A 25,517-nucleotide genomic window follows, 5' to 3' on the forward strand; every position below is an offset into this window, starting at 1 on the left:
TGTGCCAGGCACTGTACTAAGTGCTAGAAATACAGAAGCAAGAAAGCAAGACAAAATACGTACATAAAAGTAGAGTATATAAAAAATGCCTCGTTAAAATAAGACACACAGAGGAATAATTTGTAGAGATGGTATATCAGAGCATGGGCGTGTATGTGTGTGTGTGAATACATACGTACATATGTATATGCATATTTCCTGTGTTTTTTTTTTATTTTTTTTAAATTTGTTTATTTATTTTTAGTTTACCTCACACGGTTCTACATAATTTTGAGTTCCAGATTTTCTCCCCTCCCTCCCCCCTCCCTCCCCAAGACGGCCTGGAATCTTATATAACTACCATGTATAACTTCACATTGAATTAATTTATACACTAGTCAAGTTGTGGAGAAGAGTTATGACCAATGGAATGAATCATGAGAAAGAAGAGACAAAACCAAAAAAAAAAAAACCCAAAAACAAAAACAAAAGAGAAGCAAAAAAGGTGAGTATGTAGTGCGCCTCAATCTGTATTCAAACTTCACAGTTCTTTCTCTGGATGAAGATAGCATTCTCCATCGTGAGTCCCCTGGAATTGTCCTTGCACCTTACGTTGCTGAGAAGAGCGCAGTATGTCAGGGTTGGTCCTCACGGAATCCATATATCTGTGGTTGTGTACAATGTTCTCCTGGCTCTGCTCTGCTCACTCAGCATTATGTCGTGTAGGTTTTTCCAGGTTGTTACGAAGTCTGTATCATCCCCATTTCTTATGGCACAATAGTATTCCATTACCTTCATATACCACAGCTTGTTCAGCCATTCCCCAATTGATGGGCATCCCTTTGATTTCCAATTCTTGGCTACCACAAAAAGAGCCGCTATAAATATCCTTGTACATATGGGTCCTTTTCCTGCTTGTGTGATTTCTTTGGGATACAACCCTAGAAGTGGTATTGCTGGGTCAAAGGGTATGAACATTTTTATAGCCCTTTGGGCATAGTTCCAAATTGCTCTCCAAAATGGCTGGATCAGCTCACAACTCCACCAGCAATGTAACAATGTTCCAATTTCCCCACATCCTTTCCAGCATTTATCATTTTCCTGTTTTGTTATTTTAGCCAATCTGACAGGAGAGATGTGGTATCTAAGAGTTGTTTTGATTTGCATTTCTCTAATCAGTAGTGATCCAGAGCATTTTTTCATATGCCTATAGATAGCTTTAATTTCTTCCTCTGAAAACTGCCTGTTCATATCCTTTGACCATTTCTCAATTGGGGAATGGCTTGTGTTCCTATATATTTGGCTCAGTTCCCTGTATATTTTAGAAATGAGGCCTTTATCAGAGATACTAAAAAGCAGATGTAGCAATCCTAATCTCAGACAAAGCAAAAGTAAAGATAGATTTAATTAAAAGAGATAAGGAAGGACATTATATCCTGCTAAAAGGCACCATAAACAATGAAGCAATATCATTGCTTAACATATATGCGCCAAGTGGTAAGGCATACAAATTCTTAGAGGAGAGATTAAGGGAGTTGCAGGAAGAAATAGACAGCAAAACTATAATATTGGGAGACCTCAACCTCCCCCTTTCTGAACTTGATAAATCTAACCTCAAAATAAATAAGAAAAAAGTTAAGGAGGTAAACAGAATTTTAGAAAAGGCAGATATGATAGACCTCTGGAGAAAACTGAATGGGGATAAAAAGGAATATACTTTCTTCTCAAAAGTACATGGCACATACTCAAAAATTGACCATGTACTAGGGCATAAAAACCTCACAATCCAGTGCAGAAAAGCAGAAGTAGTCGAAGCATCCTTTTCAGATCATGATGCAATAAGAATCATTTTTAATAAAGAACCATGGAAAAATAAGCTAAAAACTAATTGGAAACTAAATAATTTAATTCTAAAGAATGAGTGGGCCAAAGAACAAATCAGAGAAACAATAACTTCATTCAAGAGAATGACAATAATGAAACAACATACCAAAACTTATGGGATGCAGCAAAAGCAGTTCTTAGGAGAAGTTTTATATCCCTAAATGCCTACATGAATAAAATAGGGAAAAAGGAGATCAATGATCTGGGCATTTCCTGTGTTTTTAATATGTGTATGTGTATGTGCATGTGTATGTATATATATATATATGGCACTGGACTATATACACACTCATATGTGACACTAGAAATGGATAATGAATTGGACCCAAAATTGAACAGGAAGAGTATATGCTTGGAAAATTGTGTAGTGCTTTTAATGACCTTGAGCTTCTCCTTGAAACATAAGTATTCTTCCTATGATAATATATGGCTATAAGTCATGTTCTCCAAAAACTTAAAGTTGCCAGAAGTGAGCATAAAAGTAAGTATAAAAGATATCACCAAACAAATGAATGTCCAGAAAAGGAGGTGGGCTGGGAATGTAAGATGAGCAAGGGAAAACCAGTGAACAGCCTTGATGTCTCATTGGTATCCACACAAGGCCCCCAAGAAGAATGCTCCCAGCATGGCGAACAGATACCAAATAGTGGATTTGGGGGAGAACATAGAAAAGAATCAGATGCATCGATGATTGCAATCTGTACTCCTGGAGAGAACAGCAAGGAGAGGGGCTAAACCTATGATCTCATTGAAATAGAGAAGTCCCAGATGAAGAATCTTCATCTGCCAATCCTGGTCAGCACTTTCTCTGCAGCTTCTAGTCTTAGAGAGTTGCCTAGAGCATTGGAGAAGTTAAGTAACTAACCAAGGTTACACTAGTACCCAGGTCTTCCCTGCTCCAAAGCCAGCTCTCTGTCCACTATGCCACCCTGCCTCATGTTTAATGATATATAATAAAAACACAAATTCAAGTAGAAACCTCTGTAATAATTGAAAAGGATAAAATTATATTCCAAGGCATAGAAGTTTAGAGGTAGAGGGGATCATTAGAGATTATTTAGTCTAATCGCCTTATTTTATTATAGTTAAAGAAACAAGCCCAGAGAGAGCAAAGTCAGTTGCCTCAAGGTCACTTGCCATTTAGTGCCAAAATTGAAAACAGACCCCAGATATGCCCAGTGCTCTTTCATATCACACCAAGGCCTTCTTTAGAAAAGCACTCCAAGTTCAAGTACATCTGTACTTTGTACAGTGATTACAAAAAGGGCCCCAGTTCAGCACACACACAAAAAAAAAAATACAATTTTTCTGTATCAAAAATTTGGCCTATCTAAAACTTACTGTGCTAACTGATTTAAATAGTAGTAACAGGCTTATCTTACACTTTGAAGAGTTTTTGGGAAATGATTTCTATATGGCTGTTTCTAGAAGCTATGGGGGGAACTTTGAACTAATAACTTCTTTTTCTCTTGAAAAATGTGTAACAAGCTAATATGTTCATTATCATCTTTCAATTTTCTTCAAAGAAAGAGCCATGAAGAGTATTACTAAGAGCATATTAGTTTTAAGGTGTTAGCAAGAACATCTTTGTCTTTACTCTCACATTCCATCAAAAAAAAAAAAACCACCAGTAGGATCAAAGTGTGAGTACAAGCTAAAGATCAGGTGGACTTATCAGTAATATACAAGTAATTGAAATACTTCAGATACTGCTGATAAGCCAAAACACTCTGATTACCATGAAAAGAAGTCAGATAACCACTTGCTGGAGGGTGAGAGAACCCTTTGGCAGAAGGCCTTTGATGCAATCATTGGTATTACAGGAGGTCACAATTGTATACCCTTCATTCCACCTTTTGGGAAAAGAGACAAAGGATGCAAAAGCAAAATGTCAAAGGAACATTTTGAAGAAGGAAAACTTTGTGTGGATGTGTGTATGTATGCATACATATGTATATATATATATACTATATATATATATATTTATATGTATAAATACTGGGAATAACAACCTTTTTTTGATGACTCAGTGTCATCATGAACATCAGCTATAATAGTAGAGATATACATACGTTTCCACATCAACAGGATGAATTTTTTCTGCCCACAGAAACTCAGAAAGATCATCTCCTAAGGTATAAAGGAGTTTTAATCTATGTTAATGAAAGAGGTACTGTCCACAGTGAAGTCATGAGTCTTTGAAGGTTTTTTTGGGGGGGAGGGTTATTTATCCTAACAGGAGAAAGTACATAATACAGTTTAGAATGTTTGCTACTTAAATCACTACAATTATTTTTAATTTGAGTCTTTAAAGAGTTAACGTTCAGCAAATAAAGTCACATGAAATAATTAATTTCTAGATGATGCTAGAGAAATATGGCATTACTACATTGTACTTTTTTAAATAGAAGCACAGCTGCTTCAAGCTGTGAAGAATATGTATTAAGAGTATATTAGACAATTTTCAAAGTTTTTATAGAAAATGTAATTTTCCTGTTTAGTGATTTAAACACAACTGAACAAAATACAGCTGCTTGTGACCCAAGGCCACTGCATACAAGTTAGGGAACATATCAGCTACTACATACAGTAACTAGCTACCTGTGATGAGCAATGTTGCTTGCTTTGGAAGTCAAATGTTAGCAGTTCAGATCTTCAAGAAAATATTTTTTCATTTCTTTAGTCAACCTCACAAAATAGAGATTTTTTAAAAAGAATCATAGGAAACCCACTGTATTACCCATTTCAAATTAAAGAATAAACAAGGCTCTTTGCGTGGTTGAGATGCAATGTGAGTCATTTGGCCATATGAATGTGGCATAGTCAAAAAGATATATGCTTGTTAATTGGAGCTAAAATTGAAGCTGTTAATAAACTGCTTGTGTCCCCAAGTATTTCACCAGTTCAAGAGATTTGTGATTTTGTTGGCATGGACATTCCCAATAATATCAATTGTAACCCCTCCATACTCCACATTCCTAGGCAGTCTTTCTCAAGATGCAACGACCAAAAAATTGCATTTCTTAGTGGCCAGCCCTCTGGTAAAGAGATGTCCCCAAGTACCATACCCAAAAGCCATCCCCACCCCCTACTCAAAAAAATGAAAGCATATTCTAATTTTATTAAGAAAAATTATAAAGTTCTACTTTTTAATGTACAATAATATGCTGGTTTCCATCTTACCATGGCAGGATTTTAAAAGCATAGGAGATAACATGAACACATTTAAACAGGATTCTTCTGCCTTTTTTCCAAGTGGGCACCTCTTCCTCATAAAAGAACTATAATGATATTTTCTATCTAGGGCACATTTCTTCTGAACGGTCTTCCTAAGTCTTTGGGACCTTATGGTTTCACTATTGCTTGTGTCAGCTTTATCTAGGGAATTTCAAGAAATGGGCCATGATGGGCCCGTTACGAAAGGTTGTAAAGTTTGCAATTTTATTTGATGCCGCTGGTCATAATGTTGCCTTTGTAAAAATAAGCATTTTTTTCTTCTGTTACAGATAGCTGCAATTATAAAAAGGTGTGTCCTTTTAATGGTGGCTCTCCTTTGATCCAACCCTCAGCATCAGATTTCCACTTTAGTTGGAACCAGGTTCCTTATGCTGTTGGTAAGAAAAAAACTGCATCACAGTGAGCTCTTTGGAGCATTTCTAAATGTCTTAACATCATATACGAACTCACTTATTGGTTTAGTGATTATATGACTCCCAAAAAGGATGAGAAGGGAAATCAGGAATTCTTTCAATGGAGCCTGTCCTACAGGCCTTCTCATCTTTTAGTCCTCTCTTTCCTTTGGCCTTAGTTCTTCCTAGTTGCCATAGCATTTAGTGTCTACATTTTAAGGAATTTTCCTCACTTGTTAATCATTCAAGCTATTTAACCTTGCTACTCAGTAAAACCAGGAGGTTGGACTAGAGGTCCTTTCAGCTCCAAAATTCTGTGACTTATTAAGTGCCTGTTGTTTGCAGAACACTATTAAACACTGGAGGAAATACAGTTAGAAAGTGTAGTATCTGCCTTCATGGTATTTACAGTCTAGTGGGGATGTGACAAATATTATAGTACAAATTCATAAAGGTAAGAGCGGGGTGATGGGGGCTCAGGGATGGCTTCAGCAGAAGGGACATTTGAACTGGGCTGTAAACAGTGGATAGTAATTCAACAAGCAGAGGGAGAAGGCCATTCCAATGAGAGAGAACAGCGTTAGCAAAGGCACAGAGGCAGGAAAGCACGGGACATGTCTGGGGGACAGTGACTAGCCTGGTATGGCTCCAGGATAGAAGGGGTAGATATTGTACAGAACCTTAAACCTTAAGTGCTAGACAAAGGCATTGGGTCTTCATCCTAAGTGAAGTTGGATATTTCCTCTCATCACTTTAGATCTAGGTTTTCCAGAATTTCTGAAATTAGAGTACTATGCCCATAGGTGATCCACAGCAAGACTTATATTTCAGTTAAAGATCCATATAAGAACTATGAATTTTCTACTGAATTTTGTCTCACAAAAATAGAGCTCTATATTAAAACATCAGAACAAACTATTACGGACAAAGTTGAAACTGAAGAGAAAGGGACAAAGGTTAAAACTGGAACAAGAGATGAATCCAACAGATGCTATAAAGGAGTGCCGTCAAACTTAGATAGAAACAGGATGTAAGGATCCTTGTGAGCCACATATTGACTTAGTAACATTATCTATGTTCTATTGTATTTTTATTTATTTTGTTAAATATTTTTCAATTATATATTGAGCTAGTTTCAGCAGCACTCTGGAAGGTGCAGGTCTGTGTGCTGACACCTCTGCTATATAGGGAATTTGGCATGATTGGTGACAAATTGGATACAAGAGATGAAAGAGAAAAAGAAGTTAAAAACAGCTATAAATCTTCAAGCCTGAGTGACAGAATGTTGTTGTTGGGATGGAAGGGGAGTTCATTTAAGAGGAAAGATAAGTTCTAGTACAGATGTGGTGAGTTTGAAGTAAAGGCAGAATACTCTAAAGCCATTTGCAGAGTGAAGCCCAGGCAAGAGATGGCACAAAAGCTGGGCATCAGAGAAGTGATAGCTAAAGTCATAAAAATGAATACTCTTTCAAGGGAGGGAGGGAGAGAGAGATCATAAATAAAAGAAGAGACCAAGAATAATTAGAGGATAGAAGCAGTGGGAACAGAGGAGTGTTCAGAGGCACAGGGGGAGAACCAGGAGGAAATTTCAGGAAGGAAAAAGTGGTCAACAGTGTTAAATGCTGTAAAATCATCTCGAAAAATGAGAACAGAGAAAAGGCTCAGAGTGTTGGGAAAGAGTAGAGTCAGAGGTGACCCTCAAGGAAGCCGTCACTGTGAATGAATGATGAAGAAAGGGAGATCGTGAATGGAAATCCATTCAGGCAACTAAAGGAGGGAGAGGTAGGCCAGAGGGGCCAGGATGGCTAAGAGAAAGTGTGTTGAGTATTTGAAGATAAGGAAGACCCATGCATGTCTGACACAGCAGGTGCCACTGGCTTAGGAAGTTAAGTCAAGGAAAAAGTGAAGGAGTCTTTGGAAAAGGATGGTGGTCTAAGCATAGTGCTCAACTTTAGAGACAAAAGGGAGCCATTGGTGAGTATCCAGAGGTCAAAGCCAGAAATCTAGGAGGGAACAGAGAAAGGGATCTACAGTGGCAAATGTTACCTGATCAGGCTAATAGCGAGAGTTCCAAGGTGGATGGAGGAGAAGGGAAAAGAATGGAGGGCATGTTCATATGAACAATCATTTGCTTCAGACAAAGAATTAGCCCAGGGCAGCATCATTTTATTTTGGTCAAGTGCTAGGCACACATCAGTACAACACAGTTGTAGTATTTTAGTGGGGGGGGGGGGCCAGGTCAGTAGAGAATAAGAAATTAAAGATGCTAGAGATAGTACTTAGGAGAACAAAGTCCCTCAAGAGTCAGAAAGGAATATGATGAAGAGCACAGGCGGGAAGGCAAAAGAAATAGGATTCCTGTTCATTTTTCTCTTGAAGATGTTCGGTATCTATCCTATGGGCATTCATGTAGGCCATCTCCCATTTTTGAAGTACACTCCCACCACATCCCCATCTGTTGAAATTCCTATCTTCCTTCAAAGCCCATCTCAAGTATGTCCTCCTCCATGAAGTCCTGTCTGCTCTTCCCAGCTGAAACTCATTTTTTCCTACTTACATTTTCCTAGACCCCTTTGTCTGTATCTCACCTTTATCCCTCTCACATTCTTCTGTGTCATACTTATCTATATATGTCAGATTATAATCTAACTGTGTCCTTCTTTATCGCTGTAGCCCCATAAGAAGTATACACCCTGACACATAGTTGAAACTTTGTAAATGTTTGTTGAGTTGAATTTTAATTGTTCTACATCTGATAAACAATTCTTTTGCCACCACCTAGACAACTGTATTCCTGGTGGATAAATAATCCTTATCTATGACAGAAATCACAGTAGAAATGATATCACTCTTCATCATAGTGAAACCAATGTATTTGTAACTCATGCCTATTGCTACCTTGCAGTGTGTGCTTTTCCATACATTCTGGCCTTTACTACTGATTCCATCGAGATCCGCTTAGTGGTGAATGGAAACTTAGTCCATACAGCTGTTGTGCCTCAACTTCAGCTTGTGGCTTCAAGGGTAAGTAGAACTGGGGCCTCTGTCTAAAAGACTTTAATGCAATGTACTTTTGATATTCCATACATGAATTACCAGACAAAAGGAGAGGAACTAAGTCACTTAGAATAAAATGTTTATCATTATACCCCTATAGTCAAGTTTTTAAGAATTTAAATTCAACACATGTATTAAAATTTAAGAAAGGAGGAAAAAGTTCAAATAATAAAGTGTGTTGGTTAGGTACTTAAAAAACAGGAGTCTGTGGCTGACCCCTATGCCCATAGCGGGTAGAGCACTGTATTAGATGTTCCAAGGGATAAAAAGAAATAGAAGAGACAGTCCCTAAATCCAGTTACATGTTGGCACTGAGATGGTTTGATCAAAACAAGCTATGGGATTCAAACCAGACTGTCCTTGTGGAATAACTGCATTCGGAGATTTTTCATGGACCAGCGCTTGGTCTTACAGCCTTGTATTTTAGAAACTTGATGATGTTATCAGTTCACCTGGGTGATGAGATTTTGGGGAATCTCCTTATTCTGACCAAGCAATACTGGTTTGTAAACCATAATGCCAACTTATTAGCCAACAGTGGGAGCTATTTACCTGACTCAAGAATGGGTATCAATCACCTTCACAGAATATGTCCAGTCTGTAATTTGATTTCCTGTATGGACCTACCCCAAGTACAGAATTAGAGCCAAAGGAATTGGGAATTTTTAGAGCTATTTCCATTGAGTTTAAAGAATTGCCCTTCACCAGGCTATCTAAATAAGCAACACTGCCAATGAAGAACCAGAGAACTTACCTTCCTGAAGAATAGGGAAAATACTTTCAGATTCCTCACTCTCCTTTTTCAATATTCTTTATCAGTCATTATAAGTTTCTGTTCCCACAACAGTACATACAGTTCTGCTTTACATTAAAATTGACCAAATTTTATATGGACATCCCTGATAAAATGTGTAAATTATCCCTAATTTTCAAGCCATCATTTAGAGTAGGTTTTTTCCTGTGACAGTTTCTACATATGGTTGATACCATCTCTTTATATGAATATTTGTTAGCCCAATCATAATGACTCTTCCTAACCTTGTCTCCAGATTCTAGACTCCCTCTGTGGAGCCTTCAGCCCTCTATATAGTGGCTATAGCACATGCAAAAACAAACAAACCAACAAACCTAGAGGGTAGAGGTAATTATGTGATGGTGTCACACAGAAGTTCTAACGAGATACAGTCTGAAAAACTATTATCATGAGTTGTGGAGACAATCAAGAAAATAGCGTGAAGATGTCATTTGAGTTTCCAGGGTTTAAACATACCCAGATAACAACAGTAATAATAGCTAGCGTTTATATAGCACTTTAGGTTTCACAAAGCTCTGTACATGTTATTTTATTTCGTCCTCACCACAAAATTATAACCTAAATTTTACAGATGAGAAAATTGAGATTAGGAAATGTTAAGTGATTTTCCCAGGGTCACACAGCTAGTCAGTGTCTGAGGCAAAATTTGAATTTGGATCTTCTTGACTCCAAGCCCTGTGATTTATTGACTGTGCCACGCAGCTGTCCCACATAGATTAGTAGGGAAGAGGCTGGGTGACGTTATTCTGGGTTGGAAAAAAAAAACCAACACAAACTAAGGCCCAAAAAAGGGAACAAAAAGCCTATTGAAATCCTTCTTTGTAAGTCCTTCTTCCTCCAAAAAGCCTTCCTTGAACTTCTCCTCCACCCCAGGGGAAGCTGCTCTTTACCACCTCAGATTCTCCATTGTGCCTGGATCTTTCCTTTGCATCTCTCACATTCTACCAATTATGCCATTTGTGTACAGTGCTAGGAGATCGTCAGCTCCTCTTTTTATCCCTGGTGCCCAGCACGTAACCTTGCACATAGTAGGTTCTTAAGAAGTGTGTGCTGAATTGACTTGACCATGGTGAGGGAACAAGCCTGGCTGGAACAGAGAGGGTAACGGGAGTGCCAAGAAAGATGAGGTTACACAGATGTGGGAGAGGAATAAAGGAGAGCCTCCCTGGAATGTGAGACAGCTCCATGAACCTGTGCTCTTTCTTTCCAGTCAGACATATACTTCAAAGCCGCAGCAGCAGTGAACGGCGCGTCCAGCAGCAGTTCTAAGGATGCCAGTGCCCACAATTCTCCTCAGACACCCACAGGCCGGGAGACTCCAGTGTTTCCTTCTTCCCTGGGGGAAGGTGAAGTCCGGTTTTTCCAATTATGCTAGCTTGTAACTATTTTACAAAAATGGATAGCCTTTAAAAAATATGATACTTTCCTCACTGCCGTAAGCTCCTCAGGCCAAGTCACTACAGATTAGAAATGGAAAAAGCCACAGTTCCAAGAATTCTGAACATGAAAGGAGATCCGGTTTCAAATCCCTGCCCTGCCACACTATTTGTTTGACTTTGGACAAATCATTTCACTGGTCCAGGCCTCATTTTCTTTATCTGTAAAATGAGGGATTTAGACAAAGTGTTCTCTATGAACACTTTCAGCTCTAATATCTTATTGTCCCTATTTGGGTGGGGGAGAAGATTTTACCAATATAGGATAAAGAAATTCTCTCAACTATTGTAGGTCAGTGACTATTTTGCCTCTTATGGTCTTTTTTCCCCCTCTTATGGTCTTAAAGAGTTATCTAGAGCACTGAGGTTAAATGACTTGCCCAAGGTCACACAGTCACTTTCTTGAGGGTAAGGACTGTCTTTTGTCTCTTTTTGCATCCCTAGAGCTTAGCACGGGTCCCAGCACAAATGTTTACTGACTGACAGTGCTTGTGGCAAGACTTGAACCCAGATCTTCCTGACCCCAAGGCAGGCTGTCTATTCACTACACCCATTCTACCTTTCTCTACTGTCTTGTGATCCTAAAATGTAATAAGTAGCTGGGAAAGATGTTCTCCCTCCCCCTCCTCACTCAAATCTACTGGGGATGTATCGCTGCATGTAAAGAAACCATATTTCCCTATCATTCATTGAATCCTTCCAGGATTAGGAAATACTGAGTGAAATGGAACAGAACTTTCAGTAAGGGATCATAGGACCCCTGGCAGTTCACCCTATCATTCCTGTCCTACTCCGGCTGCAAAGTTTTTATTCCTATGAAATGAGGTTACAGCAAACACCAACAACAGAATTTGAAGGGAAAAGATGAATAGATGTCACAGAGAAGTTGAAATGAGAGTGGAGAGCAGAGGAGTATATCTGAAACAGGGAGGGGTTGCAATGCTCATGGTGGTATGTGTTCGTGGGTGTAGTGGGGAAGGAGAGATCATGAGTGGTAATATAGGCTGATTGTATTGTCTCTGGGTCTTTTAAAATAACAACAGCAAAAACCCCATGAATTGACACAGAGTTTCAACCTCCTCTAACAGCTGCATTCCTGAGCAGTTTATAGTAGATAGGATACATAAATTGTTGCCCCAGTTTGTCAAACTTGGATGTCACGCTATGGATGACCCTCTTCAACAGTGATAAAATAAATGCTTTCAAGTACATGGGATTGAGCTAAATTTTAAAAGAATTTAAAAATTGAAAAGCATCCTAAGATGCTAATTGTGGTCATTTTCCTTCTTACTTTTACAGACAAACAATTATTAAATGAACTGAGTGTTACGGTTTTTGCTAACCATATTGATTTTACAGCCATAAAAGTCAAACCAAAACATTTCTCTAGATAGGATAAATGAGGCATCTCTCCAGGTGTTTTCTATCACATCTAACTTATTTGGTGCTATTCCCAACAACTCTGCTAACTAGCTAGTTTTTTAAGTCTTTAATACCTAATATCAAATTATGCTAGTATTCAGTGACCAGCATATAAGGGAAGAAAAGCATATACCCCAGAGGAGACAGAACCAGAAAGAGCCATGCCTTCCTTTTTGCTATCCCATGTTTTTAACCATATATGTTATAGTGAGGAAATATCACTGGATTGGATCTAAAAGCAGAAAATTAAATACTAGCCTTTGTGTGACCAAGAGCAAGTCCCTTAACCCTATTGGGCTTTGGTTTGTGTGTCCTATCCTCATCTTTCACTGTAAGATCATTGAGAATGGGGATCATATCATATCTAAACAAATATATGCTTTTTTAATGTGTTGTTGAATCTAGTCAGGGACAGCATCTAGATGTGGGTAAGGGAATACTCTCTTCCACTGACCTCCTGGAAAAAAATATTCTTATTAACTCCTACCTCCTTTCTTTTATGGTCAGGAACCACAGAATAAGGCCAGGTTGGTCTAAAGTTCAGGTTCAGTTATATGAAATGGGAGTTCTTGGTGAGGTGACTGTTAGCTGCTTGGCAGAGACACCAGTATTGGTGATGTACCAGGGGCTGTTGAGAAAGGAGCCTTGGGGAAGGGTACTGTCTATATTTGGGGAGGAGGAGTGGGGGAGAGATAGGGAAGGAAGAAAGATGGTATGAAGACCAAGTCAGTCCATCCAACTGGCTGGGACAAAAGTGGTCCACTTTCTCCATTGCTGGGGCATGGGAGCAGAGTAGAAAAAAAATGGAAAAACAGAGAAGTCCCCCAAGACAACTGCTCTAAAATAATCAACTCTGCCTGTCAAAGTGAATCTTTCCATTCTAAATGTGTGCATAGGCATGTATGTATGTGTGTATGTGTTTGTGTATATGTGAATATGTATATACGTGTGTGTATATTTATACACACACATACATACACATATATTCTCCCTACCATCTTCAGTGTTCTTAACCGCCTGCAAATTAATTATACAGGGAATGAGTTAAAGCTATCTCATGGAGCTTTATCATTATGTACTACAAATATCTGTAAGTGTGGTGGCTGTATATTAAGAACGCCTTCAATTGTGTAAAAAAATAAAAAGCTGGGACCTGTTATTAAACTCACATTTGACCTATCCCTGTAAGGATTGCAGAATGTTTTGCTCACAATAGCCCTTCTAAGACAATGTGGATATTATCTCCATTTTACAGATAAGAAAATTGAAGTTCAAAAGTTAAAGTAATCTGACTATGGTCTCACAGTAAAAGTCAGAGAATCATAAGTTGGACTGAAAGGGGCCTTGGAGTTCATCTGGCCCAACCCCCCATTTCCTTATTTCAGATGAAGAAATTGAAGCCAAGAAGGTAGATGGCTTGCTCAAAATCATGTAAGAAATGGGAGGCCAGGAATTTGAACCCAGCACTCTTTCCATTCTGCCATGTTGTAACTCTTCCAACTGTATCATCATGTTTTGATCCTTGTAGGGCCACAGATTTTATCCCTGGCCTTACTTGGATTCCTGACAAAACGTGTGCCTTTGGTCCTAGACGGTATGGGTGATTTAGTAATTCAGGTCATTTTCATTTTGGAAGAACAGCATTGTATGTCTCTGAACATTGGAGTCTCAAAACATATGTTCAGGGTGTGGGAGCCAAAACTAAACATTTTTGTTGAGTATGTCTGCCAGGCGGGCACTAAACTTTAGCTTTGGCTTTAGATAGTCTTAATAAGGAGAAATGTACAGTCTCATTCTTATCTTCAAAATATCAACTATATAAGAAAAGAATCAAGGAGACATAGCTAAAAAAATTCATATGGAAAAGACTAGAAGCGCAGTACAAGTTGATAGTATGATATGTCCAGCTATTCTTAGACCACCTGAATAGAACTCTAAAGTCATAGAATCCTATCACATCCTCTTTGAGTTGGAAGGAACCTTAGAAGTAGTAGATCTATCCCACTCCTACCTGAGGCACCTTCTGTTATCCCTGATAAGTGGCCCTCTAGAGTTCTTTGTTCTGGGCACAGGAGCAACAACAACACAAGGAACCCACCTTTGACCAGTTTCATGTCAGAGAATAGGAAAAAGTGCCTGGGAGTATGGAATTTTTCAATAAGAGCGTCTCCTAGCTCTTTTTTATCTTAGGGCAACGGCAACAAAATCCCTAAAAAGGCTGCTATAAACCTAACACAGGAAACAGTCTGCCACTACTAAGGGGCTTCAACCTATAGTCTTGGCCCCTAGAGAAGGCAACATATACCAATGAATTGAAGTTATAGAGAGGCAAATTTTGGCTTAGCCTAAGTAGCAACTTCCCATTGGTCATTTTTTGATCTGTCCTTCCCAGGCCAAAGATCCTTCTTCTTGGCAGGAAAAAAAAAGAAATAACAGAAGAAAAACAAGAAATTAGCACTTTCATCTGTTACACTCCCCTCCATAGCAAGCAGTGACCCCATTTCTTCTTTAATCCTCTTTTCCCCGATAGATTTTTAAAAAGACCTTTTTTCTTGTCCTTTCTTTCCCAATCTTAACAAATTCAGAGCTTGTGTATTCATCCTGTTTTCCTGAATTTAAATCCATTTTTCTGTATTTGACTTCTTAAAATTTAGGTTGGTTTATAAGTTCTCAATGTGTCTAGGCCAGCTCTAGGTGGCATAGCGGATAGAGGGCCTGGCCTGGAGTCAGGAAGACTCATCTAGCTGTGTGACCCTGGGCAAGTCACTAAACCCTGTTTGCTTTAATTTCCTCATTTGCAAAATGATCTGGAGAAGGAAATGGCAAAAACTCCAGTATATTTGCCAAGAAAACTCCAAATATGGTCATGAAGAGTCAGAGAGGACTAATCAACTAAACAACTGCTAAAATTTAGGTTGCATGTCAGACTATGCCTGGTTTCCTCTGGATTTCCAGAATATTAATTTCTCTGGCTGGTTTTTCTACCTTTTAAGAAATGAAATTATAATTAAGACAAACCAAGAAATTACTAGTTCTGCCTTCGACAAAGAGAGCCTCAGTTGGTGTCCAAATAATTAAAGTCTTCCATCACTACTAGAAGATGCCTCTGTCCTAGGTTTGTGATCTGTTTTCTCATTTATCCCTTCTTTCTATCCATGTAGACTTTGACATAATCTGATAACACTATAGCTTCTTTCTCTTTCTGTTGCTCTTCATATAAATGATCTCCACCATTCTCATTTCTGGATTTCCTCTCAGGAATACATCTTTTTCATATACACTGCTACTTTTCCTACCAATAGTACCTTTCCTTCTACAGAAGTTATAGCCTTCAAGCTCCAAATTTGAGTTATAGGTCTCATCTTATGATATCTCTGTGATACCTATGAAGGAAAATGTGCTTCTTTGTTTTAGGATCTCTAGGTCATCTTGCTTGTTGACTATATTTTGTGCATTTGTATATAAACACCTGAGGCCATGGGTTTTACTGATGGCTTCTTTCTTGATTTTGTCATGTCTCTATTGCTATTCTTCTTTCAAAATTGCTATTTCTCTTTATGGTGTCTAACTTGTTGCCTATCATAGACAATTTATTCCTCCTCTTTTCTTTAAATTTGCTCCTAGGCAAATTCCTTCTTTCTAGTTTCATCTCTAGCCAGGAGCCTATCATTCTTATATTTTAAACCTTGGTCTAGAAAAAAACATTCCATTCCCAAATATCATCACCTTAACCAATTGTCCACTTCCCAAGTTCATCTCAATGCCTCAACAAAACCTTCTCTGATGACTTTAAACAATGATGTCTCTTTTCTGTGACTTTCTACTGAAGTTTTAGTTTAGCACTTAATCATTTTTTGTTTCATGTGTTTTAGTCTTGTTTTGCCAACTAAATTGTAAGCTATAGCACTTGAATTCAAAAAACCAATTGTATAAGCATAGGATGGGTTAGACTTGGTAGACAAGAGTTCATATGAAAAAAGACTTGGCGATTTTAATGGACTACATGCATATTTCTTAGTATAGTAGCTCAGGGATGCTATGGAATCCCTCTCCCCCCCAAAAATGGCAAACATGATTTCAGACTGTATTAATATATAAATATAATGATGAGAATGAGGTAGCAAATAGTACTATTGTGTCCTGCCCACATCGGAGCACATGTGAAATACTGTACCATTTCTAGTTGTTCTCTAGATGGAAGGCAACCAGGATGGTGAAGGAATTCATCGTGTGAGAATCAACTAAACATAGGGGGTCTTAACAAAAGGTTTGTGAATTTGGTGTGTGTGTGTGTGTGTGTGTGTGTGTGTGTGTGTGTGTTTCAATATAATTGGTTTCCTTTGTAATATTATGTCATTATTTAGCAGGGCAGCTACAAAGTACAATGGATAGAGTGGTAGGCTTGGAATCAGAAAGACTAAATCCAGTATCAGCCATTAACTAGCTATGTTGTCCTGGGCAAGTCAGGTAGCTTCTGTCGGCCTTAGTTTTCTCACCTGTAAAATGAGGATAAGAATAACTTCTATCTCACAGGGTTGTTGTGAAGATCAAATGAATTAGCATGTAGAGCATTTTGCAAACATAAAGCACTATATAAATGGTAGCTATTATTATGATTATTTATCTTATGTGTTAAAAACATTATTCTGAGAAGGGACCCCACCCCCCAGACTGCCCAAAGGGTCCAAGACATGAGAAAAAGGTTAAGAATCTCTGGCCTAGAGGATCTCTGAAGGTGTTTAGACTGGAGGAAAGAAGACTTAGAAGGGATATACTAATTCTCTTCAAATATTTGAAGGATTATTGTGTGGGAAGTTGATTGGATTTGTTCTTCTTGGCCAGGATGATAAGGAAGCTCAAAACCAAGTCATGTGAGCCTCAGTTGAAAGATACAGGTCCTGGAGTCAGGAGGACTGGAGTTCAAATCTAGCCTCAGACACTTGACACACTTACTGTGTGACTTTGGGCAAGTCACTTAACCCCAATTGCCCTGCCTTCCCCCCCTCCAAAAAAAAAAAGAACTGGAGATGTTTATCCTGAAGGAGAGAATTTTGGGGAAACATGGTAGTTGTCCTCAAGTATTTAAAGGTTTTTAGTGTCTAAGCAGGATTAGGTTTGTTTTAGGACTAATTGTTCATAAGATGCAGGAGAGCAGATTTCAGTGCAATATGGTAAACTTCCTGATGAACAGAGGTGTATACACATTTGACAAGCTTCCTTGAGATCCCCATCCCCTTAAATAGAAGGAATTGACCACTTTTGAGGGATTCCTGTACAGGGAGAGGTAACTTCCAATGTTAAGATTCTATGAGGGGCAGCTAAGTGGGCGCAGTGAGTAGAGCACCGGCCCTGCAGTCAGGAGGACCTGAGTTCAAATCTGGCCTCAGACACTTGACACACTTACTAACTGTGTGACCTTGGGCAAGTCACTTAACCCCAACTGCCCTGCCTGCAAAAAAAAAAAGTTAAGATTCTATGAATCTATGTTTCCAGATTCTATGAATCTATGTTTCCTTCGGTATAGCTGTGTATCTCCCCACATTACTTGATGCATGTAGGCTCTCAACTACTTGTTGAAGAATTCATTAAACCATACTTCCTTTGTTCACTAGTCAGGTTTCCTATTTAAAAGAATCCTGGCTAGTTTAGGAAATATAGTAAGTGGGGCAGCTAGGTGGTACAGTATATAGAACACCAGGCCTGGAGTCAGGAGGACCTGAGTTTAAATTAGGCCTGTGTGACCCTGGGCAAGTCACTTAACCCTGATTGCTGCCCCCCCCCCCCAAAAAAGTAAGCTGTTTATATATTCCAGTCTGCAGAATGGCTGGTAGCCCAGTGTAAGCCACTTTTTCACTGGACCAGCTCTGTGACACAGAAGAGGAGTCTCAGGCTTCAAGCTATAGCAAAGTACTAAAGCAAGTAGGAATGAAGATATCACTAGAACCAGGAGAATCAGCATAGTCACCATAGGCACAATGTTTTACAAGGGATCCTACCCTACCAGAATAAGACTTCTAGGCAATTACTTTGAAAGAAAGCAAGAGGGGGGAAAAAAAGGAAGAGACCAAAGACCAAAGTGGCTTGCTAACATATTTGCCATTCTTCCTATGCACTCTCATCAAGCCGCATGTTTCTTGTTTTATTTCCCCTTAAAGACTGCCATTGAAATCTAAGTGTATCTGCATAAAAATGTGAGGTAGATAATTTCCTAGCACCCCACATCCATAAAATTGACAAAATAATAATAGTGTCAGTAGGAATATGTGGCTAAGGACATAGAAGATTCCTAACAGAAGCACGTTTAAACATGCTTAACAGTACACTTAAGTGTACTGTTTAGTCAACTGGGAGGTCTGTAGGCCAAAAAACTGGGCTTGGGAACATGTCCAGAATCCCAGTCCTTCACCAGTAGAACCCACACAGCCTCACTCTTGTGACCCCCCAGGGTAAAGGACAAGTATGCACCCTGTGACCACAGCAGCATAGAAACTTGGGTGTCAGTGCTAGAAGGGAGAGCAGGCTTGGTTAAAAGCAACTGTTGAGCAGGAAATGCCTGCGCAAGCTAGTCTTCTCATGACCTGGGAGTGTGAATTCTATTGATCCTAGTTGATCCTCTTTTATCTACAAAGTTTGACCTTCTTTGTTGACTTCAATTCCTGATTATCCTCTTGATGTCTTCCCATTAAGTGATCTGAGGCAACCAAATTTGGGGATCCTAGTTTTTCCTGAACAGTTTCAGGCAGTGGCAAGATCATGTTGTTGACCTAGGCTATGATCCTGTTGGCATGCTGACATTTGGAAGCAGTATGGCAAAGTCAAAAGATCTGGCTTCTGGAGTTCAAATTACCTCGCCTTCCCCTTCTCTTCCCCCCTCTCCCACCCCATCATCAATACTTAATAGCTGTGTGATCTTTGGGCAAGATACTTAGCCTCTCTGGACCTGTTTCCACATATATAAAATATGGGAGTTGGATTAGAGGGTTTCTGAGGTCCCCTCCAGCTCTAGGTGATGGTGCTATGCTCCACTATCACTATCCTTTGGAACCTGATTCATTACGCACAGTTCTTCAGTTGTTCTTATCATTCTTTCAGATACTCTAAAGGAAAAAGCCAGAATAGCCCACTAAGAAGAAAATAATTCCCTGAAGAACTGTGATAGGAGCAAGATTCCTGTTACTCCCTGGGGTAATCTTGTTGGGCTAAATGGATTGTCTACCGAAAATACCACTAAAAGAAAACCGAGATACCATGAACAACTCTCCTTTTTTACTATCATGCCACTCAAGACTCAGAAGATAATTATAATATTAATAATGATATTCTTTCTTTTAAATATTTAGCCCATGGAGTGTGTATTTTCCTGAAGTGTTGTTCATTTAAAATATATATTTACTGAAATCTCTGTTTGTTTTTCCTAATTACATTTTAGGTGATGTTCCATGTAAAAACTTATACAAGATTCCTCTCAGAAACCTTGTTGGCAGAAGCATTGAGCGACCTCTCAAGTCACCCTTAGTACCCAAGGTCATCACGACCCCAACGTCAGTGGGGATTGGCATAGCAGCCATTCCTGTCACTCACTCTTTATCCCTGTCTCGGATGGAAATTAAAGAAATAGCAAGTAGGACACGAAGAGAACTACTGGGTAATTTCCTGTGGATTTGTAGCATCTTTATTTTAAAATCTACCAGTGATTTTTTTTTTACATCAGTCATCCTTCTGTGAATAAAGGGTGAAAAGGTAAATTTCTCTAATCAGAAAGCTGGTTTAATTCATCTCAGTAAATATTTACTAAACACCTTCTATGCACAAGTCACTGTACACTGGTGAAACAAAGACAAAAATAAGACAGTCCTGCCCTCAAGTATCTTACCTTCTCCTGGGGAGGCACAGCATGTTCACAGAGAAGTAAATACAACATAGTTTGGAGGCTATGAGGAGAGAACACTAACGGGATGTAAAGGAAAGAGCTCTAGATGTGGAGTCAAAGGACCTGGATTTGAATCCAGGCTGGTTCACCCAAGGTCACCTCATGACTTTAGACAGGTCGCTCAACCTCCCTGAGTCTGCCTTGTTCTCAGGGGTAGAACGAGGCTTTTACCCTAGATAACCTGTCTGGGTCTCTCTTTCTTCCTCATCTGTACAGTTAGAAAGCTGGTCTTAGTGACCACGAAGGTTCCTTCAGGCTCTAGAGCAATGATCTTCTAATGATCATTTGATCAAGGAAGACCATCCAGAGATAGCACCTGAGTTGAGACTTGAAAGCCCATAAGGCTCCCAAGAGGAAGACAATTAAAAAGGGCTGCACTCCAGGCCTGGGAAAACAGTCAGAGGTTAGGACTTGACTGTCTGGTTTAGGGAGCAGCAGCCAGGAGTCCAGTTTGTCACAAACGTTGAGTGGGCAGAAGGGAGAATATGAAATGAGGCTGGAAAGGCAGGATGAAGCCAAATTATGGAGGCCCTACACACAGAGGGAGCCAGGGGAGGTTTTTAAATAGAAGAGTGATAGGGCTAAGTCTGTGCCCTTCAAAGATGATTTTGGCAGCTATGAGGTGGGTGATTGGAGGGAGGGACAGTGTGAAAACAAGGACACCAGTTAAGTTGTTTCAACAGTCCAGGTCATAAAACCACAGATTCAGAGCTCAAGAGAGCCCTAAAGGCCATCAAGGCCAACTCTCTAATCTTACAAAGAAGGAAGGAACTGAGATCCAGAAAGGTTATGTGACTCATCTGAGGTTATAGAGCAGAGCTGGGATTCAAACTCAGGTTCCAAGTCCAATATTATCCACTGTATCATGCTGTCTGTCTACCAAGCATCAGGTGATAAGTACATGAAATAAGGTCATGGCTATGTGTGTGGAGAGAAGGGGGTAGCTGCAAGAGAAGTGATGAATTTGGAATCAATGATATGTATCAACTGATTGGAGATGGGAAGGGGTGAGGGAAAGGAAAGAATCAAGGATGACTTTAGGGTTACATATTTGGCATTAGTACCCTCAAAAGCAATAAGGGACTTTGAAGAAAACGTTGGATTCAGAAAAGAAGATGATGAGTCTTGCTTTGGAACCTTTAGGTCTGATATACAAATGACTCATCCAGGTAGAAGTATCCAGCAGGCAATTGATATTTCATGCTTGTTAAATTAAATGCAGGAAGGCCTAAGTTCAGAGCAAAGATAAGGGCTGGATGCCCAGGATAGAACCTTGGGGTAGGAAATTAATAATAATCCAGCAAACAAGACTGAGAAGGAGTGGTCAGGCTGGTAGAAGAAAATCCAGGAGAAAGTAATAGCATGGAATACAAGGGAGAAAGAAGAGGCCATCATTAGTGTCCAAAGCTGAAGACACATTAAAGAGCATGTGGATTGAGAAAAGGCAACCAAGCTTAGCAGTTAAGAGCTCATTGTTAACCTTTGAGAGAACAGTTTTAATAAAGTGTTGGGAACAGAAGCAAGACTAGACTGCAAGGATTGTGAAGCAAGTGGTGAGGAAGAGAAGTTGATAAGTGTAGGTGACTCTTTCTAGCAGTTTGGCAGTCAAAGGGAGAAGAGATACCCTTCTGAGGGTAGGGGGAAAGTCAAGTGAAAGGTGTGGTTTGTTTGTTTTTTTAAATAAGAGGAATACTTCACCAGGCTTATAGGCCTTGGGGAAGTAGGTAGTAAATAAGGAGAGTTTGGAGATAAGAGAGACCTAGACCTAGAAAAATATATGAATGGTGGGGTAGGCTCCCAGAGAGGAAGTGGGAGTGTATTGAGGGCACAAAGGTTTAGGCTTTGGTAAATAGAAAAGTCATTTTCTCCTCAAAGATAGCAACAAAGAAGTGGAGGATTGGTAAAGGTATAGAAGGTGAAGAAGGGGAGTTGAGGGAGCCCATTAGATGGCCTGTTTTCTCAGTCAAGATCATTTGGATGGGGGGGAGGGGTGGTGCCTCAGGTACTTGATAAGAGAAGATTTGGAATAGCTGGATTGGGATCCCCAGAGCAGAAGGTGAATCAGGAGGGAATATGGCCCAGTAGAGATTAGATAACATTGACTCCTATTGGCAGTACAGCCACACCAGAGAGACAAGAAGACTTTTAGCTGGAGAAACAAAGGATGGGCTGGACCTAAATGGCAGGATGACAAAGGGTCGAGGCATTCAAGGGTGGAGCACAATGTATAATTGAATTGGTTAATTATTGCTTTAAGGCTGTTGAGGTAGGAAAGTAAGACCAGAAGAACCAGAAGCTGTGTGGAATGACTAAAGGTGACTGAGAGGATGAAGAGTAGAAGAATATGGCCAGGGAGAAATGAATGGATAACAAATAATGATCAGAAAAGGATATTTCGAAGTCCAAAATCATGGAGCTTCTACTATTTATGTTGATAGCAAGATAGATGGGTAGCTGTGGTGAGGAAAAGATGTAGAAATTAAAGAGGTGAATGAACTGGGGTGGGGGAGACATGTTTGAGGCGATATCAACGTGTATATTGAAGTCTCCAAGTATGAGAGAAATGGTTAGAGAGGAGAGGAGGACTGTGAGACCCAGGTACTGAACCTTGTAAGAAAGAAATAGCTTGGAAGCCAATAGATTTAGAGCCATAAGTCTCTGGAGTGAATGTTAGAGGTGGATGCAGTTAACCATGAAGGAAGGATACAAAGTAATAACAGAAGAATGGGCTTGAGACAGCCACAGGAAGCAAAGTATATGCCCGTTCCTTCTTCTGGCCCAGTGTTTTGGAGAGTAAAGAACAACTAACTCTAAAGAAGGTGGCCAGGGATGCAGTTTCTTCTGGAGAAAGCTGTATGAGAACAAGAAGATGGGAAGAACGTGAAAGGAGAAGTTCTAGGATGAAGGAAAACTTGTTAATAATGTGGTGGATGTTCTAGGGACTACAATAAAAGGAAAAGGCATGGGAGTGGTAGAGTTGAGACTGGATAGAGACGAGAATGTTAGAGAGGTATTTTTGCCAGCAAACAGTAACTCTCAAGCGCAAGCATTAGGGGAGCAGGAGAAAACAGGAGCCAGAAAATAAAGGGAAGTACCAACTGCTTGGGAACCCTTCCCATGAAAATGTTGTGTGGAAGGACTGTTGAATTGGTTGAGGCAAAGAAGGGGCATCAGTATTCTCAGCATAGTCTTTCTTCAAACACAGGAGAGTTGGGGAGGTGGGCAGTGAAGAAGACAGGGAAAATGCCTGGGTCACTGGGTCTGGTTCAAGTTCTGGGCTGGGTGACTATGATCTGGCCTTGGCAGCTCTGGGCCAGGTAGCCTGGACCCGGATTAGGTAACTCTGTTACTGAACATCTAGACTTTTATGATTATGAAAGGAGAGAAGAGAGAGAAGCAGTGGAATATTTGCCAATGATAATGACAGCCCACAATGTTGTCTGGTGAAGGCATCCTTCAATCTTGGACTAATATAGCTATGCTTTTCCTTTCCTTTGTGGTAAGGTGAAAAGGGAGAATGGAGCAATGAAACGCCTGTGAATGTATATGAGGGCCTGCAGAGTTGTTTTGGCAATATTTTAAAGATAATTAAGTCTCCCTAGCTCTTACTCAGGCAAGCCACTTAGGAGCCAATGACCTGTCATTCTTCTAATACACAAGTACTAATCAGAGAAAATCAAATGTTATTTGTCAACTCCGTAGTCGTTGGCCTGGGTTCTGATCAAGGATCCTGTTGTAACCCTGATCCTGAGAATATTTCTGTGTTCCTCTGAACTAATCTTTTCCCCCTGGGTCTAGGCCTCTCCGATGAAGTAGGACCCAGGTCTGAAGGAGCACCAAAGCAGAAAACAACATCCCGAAAGCAGCTAGAAGGGGAGCCCAAGCAGGGAGCAGTGAGGTCAACAAGCAGCGACAGGTAACCTGATACTCTGGGCCAGTCCAATGATTTAGTATTGGGATTAGAATGAAATAAGGCACTCATGGACCTTAAAATGCAACAACAATGTTACTTAAATGATACAATTCCTAAAGTTAAAAATCAATCGAACATTTGTCAAGCTCTTACTCTGTGTGCCAGGTGATGTACTAGGTTCTAGGGACAAAAAAAACACATAAATGAAACATTTCCTATTTGCAAGGATACTAATTCAAGTCTAACTCTATTCCCCTCTACCTCCACATTCACCATGGCAACTGGGCAGGCTAGGTCAGAAAGGCATTCCGTGTCTGAGTCTGGATTTGAACTCAGGTCTTCCTGACTCCAGGCCTGGTGCTCTATCTAGCTGCCCAAGACATTAATTAAATACCTACTATGTGCTTGGTGCTGGGGACACCAATGCAAAAATAAAAACCAAGGAGCTCACGTGCTGGGATATAGAGACACAAGCCACAAGACTTGACAACTGACTGCATGTGACAAGTGGAATAGAGGAAAGAGTTCTGGATGAATCTGAGATTGTGAGCCTGGGTTATGGTAGGATGATACTTCCTTCAACAGAAATAGGGAAGTTTGGAGGAGGGGTTGGTTTAGCAGGGGAAAAAAATGTTTCATTTGGGGTATGTGGAGTTTGAGATTCCAATAGCACATCTGGGTGAGATACCCATGCTGCACAGGAGAGAGATAAAAGCGAGATATATGTAGTTTTAGAGTCATCTGCATTGAGATGGTAATTCAAGCCACCAGAGCTGATGAGAGGGTATCAGTCACTAAGGAGGAAGTGTCTACTAGGTATCAAGGCACTACACTAGGTACTGGTGATAGAAAGAAAGGCAAAAGATAGTCCCTTACAGTCTAACAAGGCAAACAACATGAAAACAACTACATACAAACAAGATACATACAAGATAAATTGAAGATAATCAACAGAGAGAGGGTACTCACATTAAGGGGGAGTAAGGAAAGGCTTCCTGTAGAAGATGGGATTTTAGATGGGACTTGAAGGAAGTCAGGGAGACCATGAGGCCAAGATGAGGAGGGAGAGCATTTCAGGCCTGGGGGACAGCCAATGAAAATGCACAGACCCTGAAGGGGGAAAGGCTTGTGCAAGGAGCAGCAAGGAGAGTGTCACTGGACCACTGTGATAGGGGAGAGGGAGGTAAGACTGAAAGGAGAAGAGGCTAGGTTGTGAAGTTTTCTGAATGCCAAATGGAGGACTTTATATTTAATCTTGTAGGTGATAGAGAAAAGACTTGAAGGAGGGTGAACAATTAGCAGACTGTTAACAGTAGTTCAGATTTGAGATGGTGAGGAACTATACCAGCATGTTGGCAGTGTCAGCCAGAAGGGAGCATATGCAAGAGGTATTATGAGGGTAAAATCTACAGGACTTGGCAACAGATTGGATGGGGGTGGGAGAGAGGTGGTG

At 39.9% G+C, this 25,517-nt stretch overlaps 1 protein-coding gene across 1 annotated transcript in view; it reads left to right on the top strand.

The window, feature by feature from the left end:
- GARNL3 (GTPase activating Rap/RanGAP domain like 3) overlaps positions 1-25,517 on the top strand; it is a 187,607-nt gene that overhangs the window by 156,458 nt on the left and 5,632 nt on the right. Inside the window, exons 23-27 of the mRNA XM_036750526.1 lie at positions 5,370-5,477; positions 8,398-8,516; positions 10,574-10,709; positions 19,651-19,866; positions 23,950-24,067. Of these exons, the coding sequence (XP_036606421.1) occupies positions 5,370-5,477; positions 8,398-8,516; positions 10,574-10,709; positions 19,651-19,866; positions 23,950-24,067 (697 nt within the window). The remainder of the gene's footprint in view (positions 1-5,369; positions 5,478-8,397; positions 8,517-10,573; positions 10,710-19,650; positions 19,867-23,949; positions 24,068-25,517) is intronic.

This window comes from Trichosurus vulpecula, chromosome 3, assembly GCF_011100635.1.
Source record: "Trichosurus vulpecula isolate mTriVul1 chromosome 3, mTriVul1.pri, whole genome shotgun sequence".
In the NCBI taxonomy this organism is placed as follows: domain Eukaryota; kingdom Metazoa; phylum Chordata; class Mammalia; order Diprotodontia; family Phalangeridae; genus Trichosurus; species Trichosurus vulpecula.